The 19,019-nt window shown below is 40.8% G+C and overlaps 1 protein-coding gene across 1 annotated transcript in view; it reads right to left on the bottom strand.

The window, feature by feature from the left end:
* LOC124622546 (nose resistant to fluoxetine protein 6-like) overlaps positions 1-19,019 on the bottom strand; it is a 381,634-nt gene that overhangs the window by 188,247 nt on the left and 174,368 nt on the right. The window contains exon 5 of the mRNA XM_047148283.1: positions 12,254-12,513. Coding sequence (XP_047004239.1) covers positions 12,254-12,513 — 260 coding nt within the window. The remainder of the gene's footprint in view (positions 1-12,253; positions 12,514-19,019) is intronic.

Below are 19,019 nucleotides of genomic sequence, written 5' to 3'. Positions count from 1 at the left end.
GCTATTGACATTCCTTTGTAGAAAGCATCACAAATATGTCATGCTCAAACTTGAAAACATATGATAACACTGTGGAGCTCTTAATTTATGATATTTACTGAAATGCCTAATGAAATGACGAGAAATATTTTTATGTCTATACACCTGATTATGACTACTGTCCTCCTAGTTGAGAGATTTTTTTACTACCTTATGAAATGCCATATGGCTAATGAATGATGTTTCATGCCTTCCTTTGTACATATTTGCTCATTTTATTTAATATTTAGTTTCTAGATGCACTCCAGCATTGGTTATTATAAAATTTAATAGATGTACTAATATCACTATTTTCTGTCTACAGACCCAGTAAAGAATACGTTTATGATGTACTTTCTTAGAAAAGAGAGCACAAATAGACATTTCCCTTCATAGCAATTGCATAAATAATTTTTTAATGACTTGGTAACTTTCTTGCAGAGTAAGTTTTGTGATGCATCACTCAAGTGATAAGATCTGACATAGGTATTAGACATGGCCATCTTTACTGTAATATTTTTTTGCTTGTGAGTCTGTCATGTTTAGATATAACTTATTATATTACTGCTGCTTGCTTTGCCAATTTCTATTTTTTTTGTCATTGCTGTTTGTGTTAATTTGTTATGTGCTGCTGCATTGCCTCATCCCTTGGTATATATATCTGAGCTCAGTAGATTTAAGTTAGCTAAAGATGGGGTAGGCCATATAAGAGAACAAGTTGTGATGATTTGGAAGAAATGCATTGAGAAGCTATAAGAAAATGGTTTGGCCAAAAAAGTAGTGTACAGTGGAGGAAAACTAATTTTGAAAGAGGATGTGAACAGAATACAGAAAGCAGGCTTAGATAGGACTTTTTGAGAATAATGATGAACGAAGGGAGATCTCCATGCAAAATACTGCAGTAAAACAAACCCTGTCCTTTCCTTTTGTCTTATCCCTCTATGTGTTTGTGTACCCTTGTGTATTTGTGTTTTTCCTGTCTTTATGTGTTTAGCTGATGTTGTTATGTTGTAGAATTTTTCTGATAATATGTTATTTTCTTTGTAAAGATGTTTAGACATTATTTATTCTGTTATGTTTTAATGCTCATGTGTGAAGTTGATGTTTCGAAAGTTAGTCTGATCTTTTATGTATGTACTCATGTCATAATTCCTGTAACACTGATGTATATGTTATTTCAATTCTTTTGTAAAGCCTGCACTACAAATGTTATCTGTATTGTTATGTTCTTTAATGATGTATTTTGTACCTTTGTAATTGTATTCTTATGTTATAAAATTGTAATTGACACCAGTTCATCATATTATTAACTTGTAAGTTCCATTTCACTGCACACGTTTCTGTTGGTCATAGTATATGGACATTATGTGAGAAGTATGGACTGTTAGTGTTTGCACGTGTGTTAATAATTCAGCAAGGGACTGGATAACAGCATTGCTGGTTCTAAGGACAATTCCAAAAACTTTGTGAGTGCACAAGTGGTGATTATGGACTTGCTATATTGTCCGCAAGACTCTTCGATGGTGATTGTGCACCTGCACAGTCGCAGCAGATGGCTGCTGGCCATCTCTACAAGGACTACAGTGGGTCTACATCTTTGATGATCCATCAATACCATTATTTCTACAAGGACTGCAGTGGGTTTGCACCTTTGGTGGCCCACCAATACCATACTCTCTACCAAGACTATAGTGGGTCTGCTCTGTGATGACCTATCTAACAATATTCTTCAAAACGACGAATGACTCTGCTGTGGGTTTCCTCTGTTGTGGCTCATTACCTGTCTGCATGTCGAGAGTCAGCACTGTCTTTCCGTTGGAAGGACAACACTACTTCCTCAAGACTGCATGGAAATCCACTACTTCCGTGTGCATTTTCTTTTACTGCTCAGACTTTCAGAAAAACACTGCAATTTTACTGTGATGAATGATCAGGACTGTCTTTATGGACTGTGAGAAAATTTTAGCTTTTGACCAACATTGTATCAATATGTGTGTGTATTTGATATCTTTGTTATTGTAATTATGAAAAATTTTATCAAATCATTATTGGCCACTGACCAAAACAATTTGTAAACGTTTTTGTGGGGAGCATGGGGGCTATGTAAGTAGGCTGTTTATGTTTTCTTATTGGCAACGTTACGTAGCGCTCTGTATGAAAATCACTGGCTGTGGTGTGTGTAGTCTGTGGCTAGTTTGCATTGTTGTCTGGCATTGTAGTGTTGGGCAGCTGGATGTGAACAGCACGTAGCGTTGCGCAGTTGGAGGTGAGCCGCCAGCAGTGGTGGATGTGGGGAGAGAAATGGCGGAGTTTTGAAATTTGTAAGACTGGATGTCATGAACTGCTACGTATATTATGATTTCTTCAACACTATTAAGGTAAATACATTGTTTGTTCTCTATTAAAATCTTTCATTTGCTAACTATGCCTATCAGTAATTAGTGCCTTCCGTAGTTTGAATCTTTTATTTAGCTGGTAGTAGTAGCGCTTGCTGTAATGCAGTAGTTCGAGTAACGAAGATTTTTGTGAGGTAAGTGATTTGTGAAAGGTATATGTTAATGTTAGCCAGGGCCATTCTTTTGTAGGCATTATTGAAAGTCAGATTGCGTTGCGCTAAAAATATTGTGTGTCAGTTTAAGGACAGTCATGTATAATTGTTCAAAGGGGACGTTTCAAATTTAATATTGTTGTGTGTAGGATTGTTTAATTTTCTGAGAGTTACAATTTAATAACTTTGTGTTTAGGATAAGTTCACCTTCAGAGGCCGAGATGCGTCATTTTGACAACTGTCTTAACAATTTCACCTTGTAAGCTGTGTGTAAGCGTGTATTTCCGTGACAAAATTGCAATATTAAACGATGTCATTATAGCTTACACAGTTGTGTTTAGTTATAGAATAAGAAAGCACCTAACCATAACCTTACAAATGGCGACCCTGCCAGGATGGCAATTGGGCTGCCTGGGTGGCAATTAGTCATATCAGGAAGGGAAATTAAAATTTTGAATTGAAAAATTTTTTTGTGTTGTTGTTTTTGTGAGCAGGTTACCCAATCTATGCAAATGTATAGTGGTCAGGATACAGTAAATGTGTGATCCAAAGTGTAGAAAAGTTGTATTAATAGATGAGATAAGGTTTATGTTTGTGTAAAAGTAATTGCGCATGACTGTGCTGGCACGCGCGAAGTTTTTCACGGCGTTGTTAAGTTTGTTTGAAAGTCTGAAAACAGTGAACAGCGTTGATAAGGACGTGTACATAGTCAAAGAAACTTTCTATCATATTTTGGAAGCGTGTAAGATTATATAACTTGATGTTTACGAGACCGCCAGTTTGCACAATTCGACAAAGACAGAGGTTAGACGGTCGGAGAAGGCGGAATTACGGAAATTATCACAGAAATGGCAAACTGAAGATCTTGACACGATAGAAATTAGTGTACAAAAAAAAAGTATCAAGTTTGAGTTAACGAACGGAACGTAGTGATAGTGCAGAGGGAATGGTGATAGTTTCGCGATTGGTGTGACAGTCAGAGAATTCACAAAAACAAACAAATGACGGAGCTAGTGGGTCAGAAGTAGAACAGAGGACGAACAACTCCAGTACGTTGAACCAAATATTGTGATTCTGAATCATACGGGACAGTTTCCAACAGAAAAAATGTCTGTAAGTGCGTCCGCACTATGTACGGAAGTCGGTGAGGCGCCACGTGAAAGACGCGAACGGCAAAATTTACATCAATTAGTGACAGGTGACGATGCCGAAGAGTCAGATAGTGTGTTCGCAATACTGAAACAGCTCACTATGGTCGTAAAACAGACAAATACAGGGTTAGCAGACTTGAAACTTGAAACAAAGTCAGGGTTAACAGATTTAAAAACCGAAACGGCGAATTTAAAACCCGAAACAGCGAACTTAAAAACACAGACAAATGCTGCCTTAAATGGTCTCAAATGTGAAACGTATGTTGGACTCAAAAAAGTCCGCGAAGATCAACAAAAACTACGAACGGAAGTTAAGGAACAGTTTACTGAAAGCCGAAGAGAGGCGAGAGACCCGCGCGTTAATGTCTGACCAGAAAAATATGTGTCCTGACGTTGACCAGGTAAAGGATGCACTGTCTAACGTTAATCACAGAGTGGATAAGTTAGCACGTAAGACGTCTGGTGAGGCGCAACAAAACGTGGAAGAGCTCAATGTCAGAAAACGTGTCACGCGAGCCGCATTAAAAAGATTCGGTACACGCATTGAAGACATAGTTAGAAAAAATCAGGAACAGTATGAACAGCTTCGTACAGAATCGAAACAGTATATCGAGAATCGTGCAGAAAGCGGTCGTGCGGCAACGGAATCAGTGGTATCATCCGACATAGTGATGGATAGAAATCCACAAGCTAACAAGTCAGTTGTGCAATCTTCCGTAGCAGTAGCGGAAACACAAAAAAGGCATGAGATTCCGCCGGCCGGTGTGACCGTGCGGTTCTAGGCGCTTCAGTCCGGAACCGCGCTGCTGCTACGGTCGAAAGTTCGAATCTTGCCTCGGGCATGGATGTGTGTGATGTCCTTAAGTTAGTTAGGCTTAAGTAGTTTTAAGTCTAGGGGACTGATGACCTCAGATGTTAACTCCGATAGTGCTTAAAGCCATTTGAACCATGAGATTCCATTCGTATATCCACAAGAGGTTGCGTCAATAATTATCAAAACGATACAGAGGCAAATAGGAAAAGAACAGTGAACACAGGTGAGCGAAGCAGGTAATGTGTGGCCACAACAGACAGACAATGGAGCGAGAAATGGTGAACGTGAGCATTCCTACAGAACAGCGGCCGACCCTCCGAAAGTACGCGAGTGACGCGAGAACAGAGCAAGTTATGGCGACACCTGTACCAGTTCTGCAGTTTCCAAGTTACAGTACAACAGGTCATAGACCGCAAGTCAATATGAATCAAATAGGAAGACAAAACACTGGTCCAGTAATGGGAAATTTAACCGAATCTTTCAGTCAGATACACGACGGAGATATGGTTTAGATAACTGCACATCCCTACGTAGATACGATGCAAAACGGGACGTAGATCTGTCATCTCAGAACCCAAATAGTGTAGAATGAACACGGGAAAACATGACACAGTTGAAGGGAACGTAAAATGTTGACAAAACACAAACGCTGTATGGTGGAATAGAAAAATTTGACAAAGATCACTTTTTGACAGCAGAAAATTCCAACATTACATAGAAAGCGGGAACGGCTTAAACCCACGCACTTTTATAAATTAATTCCAGATTGGTATACAAGAGCGTTGGCCACTTAGACATAAACTTGATTTTATTTGTGGGCGTATGGACGGTGCAATAGCGGAAACCATGCAAAGTGTAGCTGCAAACTGTCAATCATATGAGCAATTTAAATCCGCATTCTGGGAGCGATATTGGTTCACAGAAACCCAAAATAGAATAATGTATGAGTCGTTACAGAAAGAGTTATTCGAAAATTCTGGAGAAAAGATACCGGTTGGACTTTTCGAAGAAATGACAAAAAAGAATCAGTGCTTAGATAACCCATACAGTGATGGGGAACTGATACGTATGTGCACAATGAAGTTACCGTTACGTTATCATCAGTCATTGGTTGGTAGGAAGGGAGATAATATGTAAGTATTTAAAGGGATGTTAAGAGAACTTGAATTCATAGTCAGTGAAGATGACGCAAGAAAACAACGTGCAATCAGAGAAATCAATGATAGTGGGAATAACAGCAACCGATCAGGCTTTAATAATAATTACAATGACAATGATAACATAGGAAAAGGTTATCGATTTGGCAGGAGTGGCAATAATAATTACGGTTTTGGAAACGCGCATAGGACGAACAATAATTATGTTTTCGGTGCGCCGCGAAAGCGGAATTACAATAGTGGATTTGCCCCTAGAAGAAGCCGGAAGGTTTAGAGGTTTTCAACAACAAAATACAGGTTACTCAAGTGGAAATGGACCGGTACAGGAAGTCGAGTTGAGGCCACCAAACCCAGGTAAAAGACAGAATTGACGAGATGAACGGCACGAAGACCAGTCACAAGTGGTTCAATCGTAAAATTAAGTTAATTATAAAATTAAACGTGTTAATAGGTTTTGATCAGCAAGACTCTGAATTAGGTTTAGCGAGTAATCGGATACAAAGACCAGCATGCTGGGATTCAATTGACTGGGAATCGACCGATGATGGGGAACAGGAGTTAGTAACAGTGAATATAGACAGCAGCACAAAAACTGATGATAACCAAACTGTACAAGTTGTAGCTCTTTTATATGTAATGGAGAGAGAAATAGTGTGCCAAGAGGATAATTTACCATAGGTTTGCACCAAGTGAGTTATTTAAAATTATATAAAGGCTAGAGAGACGAAAAGAAAGTATATGATGTAATTCTTCAGTTTCTCCCGGCGTCGCGACCGCCGGCGCGCGGGCGCGGACGGCGAAGAGAGCGGCCCGCGGGGGGAGGGGATTTAAATCGGCAGCCCGCCTCAGGAGCTCAGTCAGTCAGCGCACCTGACGATGGCGACATGTCTGATCGCCGAAATATTGTGCCCGTTGGACACTATGAACCGGCAGTATACCTGTGGACTGTTCGAGAAAAGGGAGTAGCTCCACACGAGAATTTAGTTGTATTAAATGTCCAGAAACTAAAGAAAGATAACAAAATGCACACAGATAAAACTTTTAAGTTGTTCCTATCTCAGTTAACTAAATAAAATTAATTTGGTAGGAAGGTAAAAAGGAGAGTGTTGAAGAAATGACAGAAAAAAAGAACTAAAGTAACTCTTCTGCAAACGAAATGTGTTCTGGGGAAAGAGTAGAAAATAAGGAGGTGGATAGCGATCAGCATGTGGATAGCTTGACGAAATAGTATTAGATTCTCTCTTAAAGATGTAGTGTGGAGGAGGAGGAAGTTGATTTTTGTGGATGAAAGGAAGTGAAAAAGTAGGAAGAGAATAGACAGTTAGGTAAGATGGAGATAGGCATTTCTGATTTGTTCCGTCAAGGACAGTGAACAAATAATTGAGGAGATATTTTGGGGGAATATGTGAGGCATATATATATAATTTGTGAAAGGTACACAATCTGGTATTGAAAAAGATATGAGGGAAATGAATATAAGATGTCGTTAGGAGATAATAATTAGAAAAGAGAATTGAAGTATTAATCTAAGCAAGAAACATGTTATTTCGTGGAAGGAGATAAACAGTAGGAAGTAAGATTGACCCAGAAAAGATTTCAATAAGGAAGGGTATGTTGGGGAAAGGAAGGAACATAAAAGTTTACTATCGAGAAAAAGGGGAAAGGGATACGTACAACTGATAAAAGAAATTTTTAAACTTTAAAACAACGGAGTAGAACAATAGAGAATATTTTTGAAAAGGGAAAGGAGTAGAGAAAGAGGATAATCTGTGTTTTTGAAGTTCTGTTACAGCTAACGCCAAAAAGAAGAGATTGCTGAGAAAAAGACGCTAGAGTCGAAGTCAAGGTGCGAAGTTTTCAAAATAACATAGTGTACTTGCAGTTAGAAAAAATAATAAGCGGTAATGGGAAAAATCATTAACTCACTAATCGTCATCACCATCAACTTCAGTCTTACTATCTATCGCGATGAAGATGAGGAAACCATGTTCTTTATCTTAAGGAAAAATTAAACAAAATGGGGAGAAAAAAAAGATAAGTAAGTAAAAATAGTGATAAGAAAAACAATTTTTCGACATAATTAATGATCCTTTGTGTGAAGTTATAAAAGATTTAATGTTTATAAAGTAACTTAAGGGAGTAGTGGTTGTAATAAAATAAATATTGATATCAGAGGAAAAGGGAATACGTGTAGGTACAAAGAAAGGAAGAAAATGTGGTCGGAAACAAGCATTGTATTAGATATGAAGTCAGCAGACAAGGTGCAGCATCATTGCAGTCAGATCGGCGGCAGGACTGAGGAGAGCGGTCAGGCGTGAGAGGAGGGGACACTGAGCGTGAGTGCCTGGTGCGTCACCTTACGAGATGTCGAAAGAAGAGGCCTTGGTGGAAGCAACGGTCCTAGACGATAATACATCTGGGGGGAACGTTTGGAGAGCTACAACTGATCCTAGATATAATGAACATATACCATGAAGAGAGCTTTACTCATACATAGGCCAAATACAAGCTCCATAACAATGGTTTTGCGAAAGTGTAGATACTTGACACTTCTATCGCGAACTGTTCAAAGCAGCATATGGAGAGATGAGGGATGTCCCCTGAACCGGAACGAAGGCGGACATAGTACAGCGAGGAAGAGTGGGTGTTTAAATTCACCACAGGAAGAAGAAGAGACGCGTACTGTAGCTCAACTTGCAGAATCGCTGAAACCGTTATCAGACCATACGGGACGCAACAACCGCGAAACGGCCCCTGAATACTCATGGGACGGAGCGAGAAAACGATGGAAGGCTGTCCAATCTATTTAGATGAACAACCGAATACAATAAAGGAATACACAACAATTTCAAAGAAGACGCCGTAAGAACGGATTAAACGACAACGAGATTTAGCAGATCTTCAATCCCAATTCCTGGTCCACAGAAGAACGAAGACACAAGTGAGAAGACAGTAACATGCACCAAGAACAGAAGATGCCACGCAGAAGATTTGCTAGAAAGAAGAGCCTGGACCAGAAAAGATCAAGGAAATCGTTTCAAATCCCTTCCTATACATGACCATTATTGCATTTAACTGTTCTAGCAGTAGAAATATTCGATAGTCCTTATGGTAAGTTACAACACCTTCAGATATCGTACTGAGAGATGGGAGATGACTACACATATGAAAATCTGGAGACGAATAGACTATTGGTAAACCGACATAAAGATTCGGCAAATAAAGAAGGAAAGACTATGCTGCCAAGAATAGATCTCCAATATAACGTCGCCATAGACACATGTGAAATGGAACAAAGGTAACCACGCATTCACGACACGCTCAGACCTTCAGTAGTAACCTTTCTCTCTTCTTCCATGCTCAGCGGAGACGCGGCGAGGCCCACGGCAGATCGTCATCCCATGTTCGACGGAGGCCCGTCAAAACAAACGAGAAACAAGGATACGATTACAATGAACCATGTTAAAGAGGTAGGAGAAAGAACTGTCTGTGACACACTAGTATCCGAACAAAGGAAAGTAACAAAAATGTTTACGATTGTGTTTAAAAATACTTGCGTTTGAGGACTCTTATGTGACAGCAAGTAAGCATTGACTGCACAGTAGCGACTTGTAAGAATTATATATATTTACTGAAGAGTGAGTATCAAAATGTTCTTTGGCACTTTTATTTTCACAAGTCCGTCTGGATCACACAGATTTCTTTACACTTTATTACCGGTTTCAGCTTACCGCAATCTTCAGATCATTAAAATATTCTGATAAAATATCATCATCAAGTTCAACATGTGAATATGTGCCTTTATTATTGTTCCTTACAGTGGTATGTTAATTTTTTAGAGGTTCGCTGACTGATTACGTGAGTTCCTTTTATTATGAGGCAACAGTCACTGTGTTTATAAAATTCTCGCTAAGAGGGCATTTATTGTAACATTAGTAACACCCCAACTCTTTAAAGAATAGAGTTCCCATGTATAAAACAGCTTCTAAAGTCTGATTACTTTACTGATGAGCTAATGTGTTAAATATTTGCCTGTAATCATGCAAGTGTGAAAAAGTTTAGGAAATGTTTGAAATTACGCTTAAAGTTTGTTGGAAGTTGCTAAGTGCTCTCGTTGTAATTGACTGGATGAATACAAACAGGGTTATTTGCCCTCAATTTGAAGCAAAAGCAGGTGTTTCACGCATCTCAATGTTTATAACGTCATATCTCCTGAATTGTGTGTCGTGCAAAGATATAATTTCGTAGGTACATTAAATGAGGTATGTAGACACCGCAGGCAAAGTGTGTTGAGAACAGAGTAGTAAAGAAGAAAATAAATTAAAAAGTCGTGCCTAATGCTGGAGTTTGACTGAACGAACAACGGAAACGAAATAAGAAATAAACTTTTTCCTTCGGTCGTTTTGTAGGGAGTGTCAGCGAGGAAAAGTTTCGTGAAGGTTTGAAATTACGTGTAAACTTTGTTGGAAGTCGCCAAGTGCTCACATTCTCAAGTGCTGGATGAATAACGTCCGCGAATTTACGCGCTGTAAGTTACAATACCTCAAGACAAACAGTTTCTGTGATATTTACTGCGTAAAACGTTTAACATGAGATTATACCTCTTAATGAGTACATTACGATAGCGTTTTAAATTTTTTAATTAGGTCAATATTTACAGGAAATATTGGAAATCGTATATTTGTTGCCTCTACGCTGCAACTGGTACTGATTTCAGGTTCTGGGACAGCATTTTAGTAATACAGATATCCTATCTGTTTTGTAATGCAACACTTGATCTATTATTTTGAGTGACGTTTGCGGGATTTGAGCATAGGTGATTTTCTGTGTTATTGAACCTGAGGCGCTCTCATTAATAGTTGCTTCGCCGAAACAGCGTCCAACTGAAAGAGTAGCACCAGGCCGATGTGTCGTATGTAGTTATTATTATTGAGATATGTAAATATTTACGCCCCCCGCAGCCCCCAGCCATGTACCACTTTCATCCTCTCGTGCATGAAAATGCTTCCTGTCTGCTGTCTCGTTTCAACACCAGACGGATTCTCAAGATAATGAACTGAAAGTATGGGTATGTCCGTCGACTATACTTACGACCAAAACTTCTTAGTTAGTTAATTAGTTTCGTGTTCCATGAATAATTTTCACGATAGATGGAACTGATGTGGAACGAAACATTTTACGTTCATATCGCAAATTAATTTGTACATATGGTTATATCTCGACATTTCTAAATCTTTTTCCTTTTTTCCAAAACGAAAAAAGATGTACAGATGTCAAGGAGATACGTCTCAGTTTCCTTTGAAATTTTGATTTGCTGCCTGTCGGACATTTTATATCAGTGGGCAAGTAAGCGCAAATTTTTGTTGGAAACATTGTCCTAAAGGCCACCTGAATAGAGTAATGATGTCATTTTTACTTCTGGTATTGTTATTACGTACGTCATTGCTACTTTTGAACTGTAGTGGGTTATTTACAACAAACGTCATAAGGGAATAAATACATTGTGAAGCAGTAGTCAGAATGCTCACCTCCTTAAACAGATGTCTACAAGATGAGCGTGGACGAGCGCCACATATTATTCTTAAAGCACATTTTTGCACAATGAAGACTTTCTTTCTTAAACATGCGTTGCCCCAGAACATTACTCCATATGACACCGCTCTCCCGGCCGTATGTCGGTTTACGAGATCGGAGTCGCTACTTCTCAGTTACGTAGCTCCTGAGTTCTACCTCACAAGGGCTGAGTGCATCCCGCTTGCCTACAGCGCTCGGCAGACCGGACGGTCACCATCCAAGTACTGTCCAGCCCGAAAGGGCTTAACTTCGATGATCTCTGGGGAACCAGTGTTATCACTGCAGCAAGGCCGTTGGCTCCATATGACATTACTGAATGAAAATATGCACAATGTGTCAACTGATTGACTTGTCTCTACCCAAGATTTACAATGATTGTAAGCGCAAATGAAACTCGCTAACCTAAGTTGTTTTAGTAGTTCCAAACTGTGCATCTTCCAATTTATACTCTCACCAATATGGACACCCAAGAGTTTTGAAGTTTTCACCTTATTTATTGTTTACTCTACATACGTTACACTTATCGTTGGTTGTGTCTTTTTTAAATTGAGGGTGAAAACATACGCAGAAAACTAGTCAGACCAATTCTGTTTGTTGTGTATTAGAAGGAGGATTGTCTACGTATATGAGAAGCAATAGTGTACCTAAGATTGATCGTTGGGGAACAGCATACGTGATTCCTCCTCAGTCAGAATTATGAACCCTGACTATATTGGTTGAATTCTAAATACAACTTTTTGCATTCTTTTGGTTAGATATCACGTTGCCCATTAGTTGGCTATACGATCAGTCGCATAAAACTTCAAGTTATCTAGGAGAATATTGTGATTCACACAGTCGAATGCCTTAGACAGATCGCAGAAAATACGAGCCGGAGCTATTTTATGGTTTAATGCTTGAAAATACCGGTGAGTGAACATGTAAATGACATTCTCAGTAGAACAACCCTAGGACTTTCTGATGGATCTTTCTATGGGAGGGGCCAACTTACAAGAATGCCCATTCCTTGGGAGCCAACGGGGGTGCGGCGGCCACGCTGCAAGCACTCTGCGACACGTCGACGGCAGTGTCGTTAGCGCCAGAGGCGGGCAGCAGGTGCTGCAGTTTGTGACGCAGCAGGAGCGCCGCGTCGTCCGCCGAGCAGGACTCGGGAGCGCAGACCGCCCAGCGCAGCACGCCGCCGCCGCCGGAGGCCGACAGCTGCAGCCGTGCCTGCCGCACGGGGTCTCCCAGGGAAGCAGAGCCGTTGTCCTGGGAACAGATTAGATCATCTAATTTTTCTGAAATGGAAATCATCTGTTTGTTTGTACATGTACATCACATCTACCGATTTCTGTCCCATTCCGATAATTGCTTCGTGGTGCGTCGTTTCTTTTATCTTAAGACTGTACTTACTATTCGTGTACGGTATATCGGGAAGAATAAATGATTAAATCTGTTGATGTTATTCTGAATACGTGACGGGAAATTTAGTACGCAAAGCTACCACAAGTGGCAGCAACAGCAGCTGGTTATGGGGTCACATGACGAGTGCAATCTGGTGACGTTCGTCCAGGCCTAACCGGAAACACACGGATACGTCCACCGTAATGCTGTACCCAGGCGCGGAACCCGTCCGGAAAGAAGACGTGCAGCCAGCCGTGTCTGCTGTGCCGCCACTGGGCGCGCCATTTTCAGCGCGCCTTCTTGTCTGTTGCCGCGTCTAGGGAAGTCACAACAATATTCACTGAGCTGTCAATTGACGATAGTCCTGACGTAGTCGTACTGACCATGCGGATAATTTTCTTGTAGCAAACAAAACTGTTCCCCGACTGAAGAAGATCGAGAAAACAGTACGAACGGCACTAATGAACTTTCAACAGTCGGCCTGGAAAAAAGGGCCCTTAATTAAGTTTTGTTTGTATTTAGGTACATTTCTGCAGTCATGGTACACTACGAAGTATTCACACCGCAGTGACGCAAAACTCCGCTACATGAACCATCACAAAATGAGGCAGCCTGAAGTATCGTGACAAAGCAAGGGTCATTCAACTAAAAACTGGGATTTTTTAAAAAGAATCTGTTACGAAAACGGAATACAACACTTACTTATTTTTCGACGCTCTCAAGTTTTCAGTGCATTTACACTGAGGTAACAAAACCCATAGGATATCCTTCAGTATAGTATCGGATCTCCTTTTGCCCGGTGCAGTGAAGCGTCTCGACGTGGCATGGACTCAACACATCGTTGGAGGTCCCCTGTAGAAATACTGAGCCATGCTGCCTCTATAGCCGTCCATAATTCCAAACGTGTTGCCGGTGCAGGATATTGTGCATGATTCTGTCCCACAAACGTTCCATGGGAGTCATGTCAGAGGATCAGGGTGGCCAAATCATTCCCTTGAATTGTCCAGAAAGCTCTTCGAAGCAATCGCTCACGATTATGGCCCGATAACATGGCGCATTGTCGTCCATAAAAATTCCATCGGTGTTTGGGGGCATGAAATCCATGAATGGTTGCAAATGGTCGCCAAGAAAGCGAACATGGCCATTTCTAGTCAACGATCGGTTAATTCCATGTAAACACAGCCCACATTATTACGGAGCCACTATCAGCCTGCACAGTGCCTTGTTGACAGTTGCGTCCATGGTTTCGAAGAGTCTGCGCCACACTGGAACCTAGCATCAGCTCTTACCAACTGAAATCGGAACTCGCCTGACCAGGTCATGCTTTTCCAGTCGTCCGGGGTCGAACCGATGTGGTAGCGAGTGCAGGAGAAGCGTTGCAGGCGATGCCGTGCTGTTAGCAAAGGCACTCGCCGCGTTGGTCGTCTGCTACCATAAACCATTAACACAAAATTTCGCTACACTGTCCTAACGGACACGTTCGTAGTACGTCCCACATTTATCTCTGCTATTATTTCACGCAGTGTTGTTTGTTAGCACTGACAACTCTAGCCAAACGCTGCTGCTCTTGGTTGTTAAGTGAAGGCTGCCGGTCACTGCGTTGTCCGTGGCTAGAGACAATGCCTGAAATTTGATAGTCTCGATACACTCTAGACATAGTGGATCTAGGAATACTGAATTCCTCAACGTTGAAGTCCCATGCGTCTAGTTCAAAGTACCACTCCGCATTCAAGGTCTGTTAATTCCCGTCCTGCGGCCATTATCACGTAGGAAACCTTTTCATATGAATGACCTGAGTAAGAATGACAGCTTCAACAATGCACCACACTTTTATATCTTGTGTATTCGATATTACCGCCATCTGTATATGGTTCGAATGGCTCTGAGCACTATGGGACTTAACATGTGAGGTCATCAGTCCCCTAGAACTTAGAACTACTTAAACATAACTAACCTAAGGACAGCACACACATCCATGCGCGAGGCAGAATACGAACCTGCGACCGTAGCGGTCACACGGTTCCAGACTGAAGCGCCTAGAAACGCACGGCCCATCTGTATATGTTCACATCGCTATTCCATGACTTTTGTCATCTCAGTGTATGCCAACGCTGGACAAGTTTCTCAGTTTTTATGTAAAAACAATTTTTAGGGACTTTTTTCTAACTTATTATGCATTGCTGATTGCATCATCAGCGAACCGTGAGCCACTGAGAGCTTCTTTCAATGGGTTGAATGGGCACCGAACTTCCATCTCCCATTACAGTGCTATGAAGATATGACTCCTCTTCAGCCTCGTGATGTAGCAAAAGCTCCCTGCAGACATTCAAGCTACTTTCTTTTGTTTCTTTTATCAAAATTTCTGGAACATCAGTACGGCATGAACAATATGGTGGGCTGATCCGACACTAATGTTCATCGTTGCTGCAATACGCCTGTTTTCCTGTACCAACTCATCATCTCTCGCAGTGCTTTTCGCAATGACAACACAGATAGAGCGCGCTGGGAGTGACGAATCTTCAATTATTGTTACATTCCGTTCGAATTTATCCGCCCTCTCGTACACCTGTGTCCGACTCATATAAGTTTCATAACATTGCATTGCCATCCGACGTTGAAATTCTATTGCTTTCAATCTTTTAGCTAACCGACATTTAATGACACTCCTATGCTCCACATTGGTGCAAACCTACAAGGGTATCAGTATCTTGTTTTTCTAGTTGCCAGCATCCAGTTCAGAAAAAGATGTGCAGGACATCGCCAAAAAATAACAGAGAAGCACAAACTTGTCAAACTTTTGTATTTCTATATTTGGTTAGTGAATAACTTCTGAAACATCCCCTTAGAAAAAATTTAAAAAAAACCTCTTACGTTATTTGATTTTCAAACAGCTGAGCAAAACTCAACGTACTCAGACTGTGTTCTCTTTACTTATTCTGATCATCACTAAACTGACACACAATATTTTTAGCGCAACGCAATCTGACTTTCAATAATCCCTACAAAAGAATGGCCCTAACTAACAGTAACCTATACCTTTCATGAATCACTTATCTCACAAAAATCTTTGTTACTCGAACTAATGCAATACAGCAAGCGCCAATACTGCCAGCTAAATAAAAGATTCGAACTACAGAAGGCACTAACTACTGATAGGTATAGTTAGCAAATGAAAGATTTTGATAGAGAACAAACAATATATTTAACCTTAATAATGTTCAAAAGTCATCATATATCAATTCATGAACTCCATCTTTAAAAATTACCTTTCTCTGGTGGACCAAGTCCAGATCATCCGCTTATAGTAACCTCTCAAAACTCTCTCCACATACACCATTGCTGGCGGCTCACCTCCAACTGCCCAACGCTACGTGCTGTTAGGGAACACTACACAAGCGAATATTCCAACAATGAGTCCAACCAGCTAGAGACTGCACACAGCACAGTCACTGATTTATATGCAGAGTGCTATGTGGAGTTACCAAAATAAAAACCTGAATTCTCTACTTACACTTCGTACAGTTTTTCAATAAGTTTAACGAACATAAGAGATGCATATAACAGAGACTAGAGTCATCAATAACATATTCTCCTTCACTATTTACAACAGTCTGCCAACGCTAGAGTAACTTTTCGATTCCGCGACTGTAGAAATAACGTGGTTTTGAGGCGAAGCAGTCGTCGAGCCATATTCGGATCGACTTTTCATCCAGAAAATTGTTCGATACAGAGGGGAGGAGATAAAATCTGAAGACGTAAGATCAGGTGAATAAGGTGGGAACGGAACGTCTTTCCAACCCAAGTCCAGTGTAGCGGGCGGGCGATATCGCGGAGCAGCATCACTTCACGCAGTCTTCCTGGCCGTTGTTTTTGGACTGCGTCTTCAAGACGTCTCAGTTGTTGACAACAAATGTCAGCAGAGATGACTACACTTCGGGGAAGCTATTCGTAGTGCACCACACCGTCGCTGTTCCACCCGATGCGTAACATAAGCTTCTGTGTACGTGCGCAGGTTTTTGTAAGAGGAGTCGATGCTTTGTTTGGGCTCAGCCATTCCTTTCTTTTCCGTATATCAGCAGAAAGACGCAATTTCCCATCACCAGTAACGATAGGAATGCTCGCTGTTGTTCACGAGCCAATTCAAAACGAACAATCAGAAATGCGTATGTGACCACCCGCTGATTTTTGTGAGTTTGGCTTAGATCATGCGTTATCCATACACCCGATTTTTGAACCTTCCAGCTGCATGCAAATGTTGCACGGTGGAAGAATAATTTGGCAGTTCTCTAGTACAATGACGTGGACCACCTTGGATTAATGCCTTTAAATGATCTTCATCAAATCCCGAATGTCTTCCTGAACAGACTCATGTCAAAACCATCCTCCACCATTTTCTTGGCGTGCTCTGTCTAATGACATTATCCCCATGCACGGTGCAAATGTCTCTGGCTGCATTCATTACTGTTATATCTCTACCGAAAACAGAAGAATACGTCGCGAATGTTCCGATTTATCCACTTAACACTCACTTTCTAGCGCCTATAGCTCCACTCATTATCTCCAAATGACAAAATGAGAATATCTAAAAATGGTTCAAATGGATCTGAGCACTATGGGACTTAACATCTATGGTCATCAGTCCCCTAGAGCTTAGAACTACTTAAACCCAACTAACCTAAGGACAGCACACAACACCCAGTCATCACGAGGCAGAGAAAAATCGCTGACCCCGCCGGGAGAGAATATCTAAACTCAGTTAACAACAGTGAACTGCAGATAAAAAATAACAATCGATAAATAAAGCCATACAAACAGGAACACTAGCAAGCAAAATAAAAACTCTACGAACTTATGCACCAAACTAATGCAAAATTTTCTGATTGTGTATTGAACGGATGTTGTGAGTTCTCTGCATTCGAAGGTAAACAACGCTGAGGCAGTCCATGCTGAATTGATGTAGGCGTACGACAACTATCCACCATCCTTTGATCTAGTCTCAAGTTCAAAAATGGTTCAAATGGCTCTGAGCACTATGGGACTTAACATCTTAGGTCATCAGTCCCCTAGAACTTAGAACTACTTAAACCTAACTAACCTAAGGACATCACACACATCCATGCCCGAGGCAGGATTCGAACCTGCGACCGTAGCAGTCGCGCGGTTCCGGACTGAGCGCCTAGAACCGCTAGACCACCGCGGCCGGCTAGTCTCAAGTCTCAATACCTAAAAACGAAATGCCAAACCATGTCTCCGACAAGAACTAGGAATCCAAAGGGAAGTAGAGGCCCTGTTGCTCGAAGACCACCGTTTTACAGCCAAGGGATAGTGTAACAATAGAATAAAATTCATGGATCTGTTTTCATGAGTAGTACGACATTTTGAACATCAGAAAGGTCGCTGAGCTCAAGCTATTGCTCACACCCAATTAAAGTGCCCACCGAAATAAGGCATCAGCAGAAATGTCACGGCTATATCAGAACGAACAAGATGAGTCCTTTAGTCGACTAATAACAATGTACGACACATTCCTCACAAGAATATTCGAATTTCAAATGCGATTTTTGAATGAGAAACCCTATGTGTAATCTTTCCATGTATACAGAATGTATATTACGTTTTGCTTATCGGAACGTCTAGTATACTTCATGCCAGTATGACATTTACTGTATGCTGTCTTCATGGTACTGAAGACTTAATAACAAAGAATGTAACTGGCGATAAAAGAACGATAAAGAAATGAAAAAGTTAGTATTTAGGCTTCGACGGTATCGACTATACTGGCATCGGACTGCGAGCTCCGTTGGACAAGCATAGAAGGATGAAACCCAACCAGCCTCTTTGCAGGAAGCAGGAGAACATCCGTCTTAAGCGATAGTGCAGAACCGCAGAAAATATCCGTATAAATAAGTGAAACTTGAATCTTCCTCTTCTCGAGTAGGAATCCACTGTTCTAATGTCTGCGTGACTTTAGTTAAATAATCAGGACGTTTTACAACCAAGAGATAGTGGAACAATAGGACAAAATTCATGGATCTGTTTTCATGAGTAGTACGACATTTTGAACATCAGAAAGGTCGCTGAGCTCAAGCTATTGCTCACACCCAATTAAAGTGCCCACCGAAATAAGGCATCAGCAGAAATGTCTCGGCTGTATTAGAACGAACTAGATGAGTCCTTTAGTCGACTAATAACAATGTACGATACATTCCTCTCAAGAACATTCTTTGAATTCTCTCTAAACTCACTTCAAAGAAATTTTTGTGCCATATTAAAATGTTCAAATGTGTGTGAAATCTTATGGGACTTAACTGCTAAGGTCATCAGTCCCTAAGCTTACACACTACTTAACCTAAATTATCCTAAGGACAAAC

Source organism: Schistocerca americana, chromosome 7, assembly GCF_021461395.2.
Source record: "Schistocerca americana isolate TAMUIC-IGC-003095 chromosome 7, iqSchAmer2.1, whole genome shotgun sequence".
Classification (NCBI taxonomy): Eukaryota; Metazoa; Arthropoda; class Insecta; order Orthoptera; family Acrididae; genus Schistocerca; species Schistocerca americana.
Note: the sequence above shows the minus strand (reverse complement) of the source record. Positions and strands in the feature narration are given on the sequence as shown.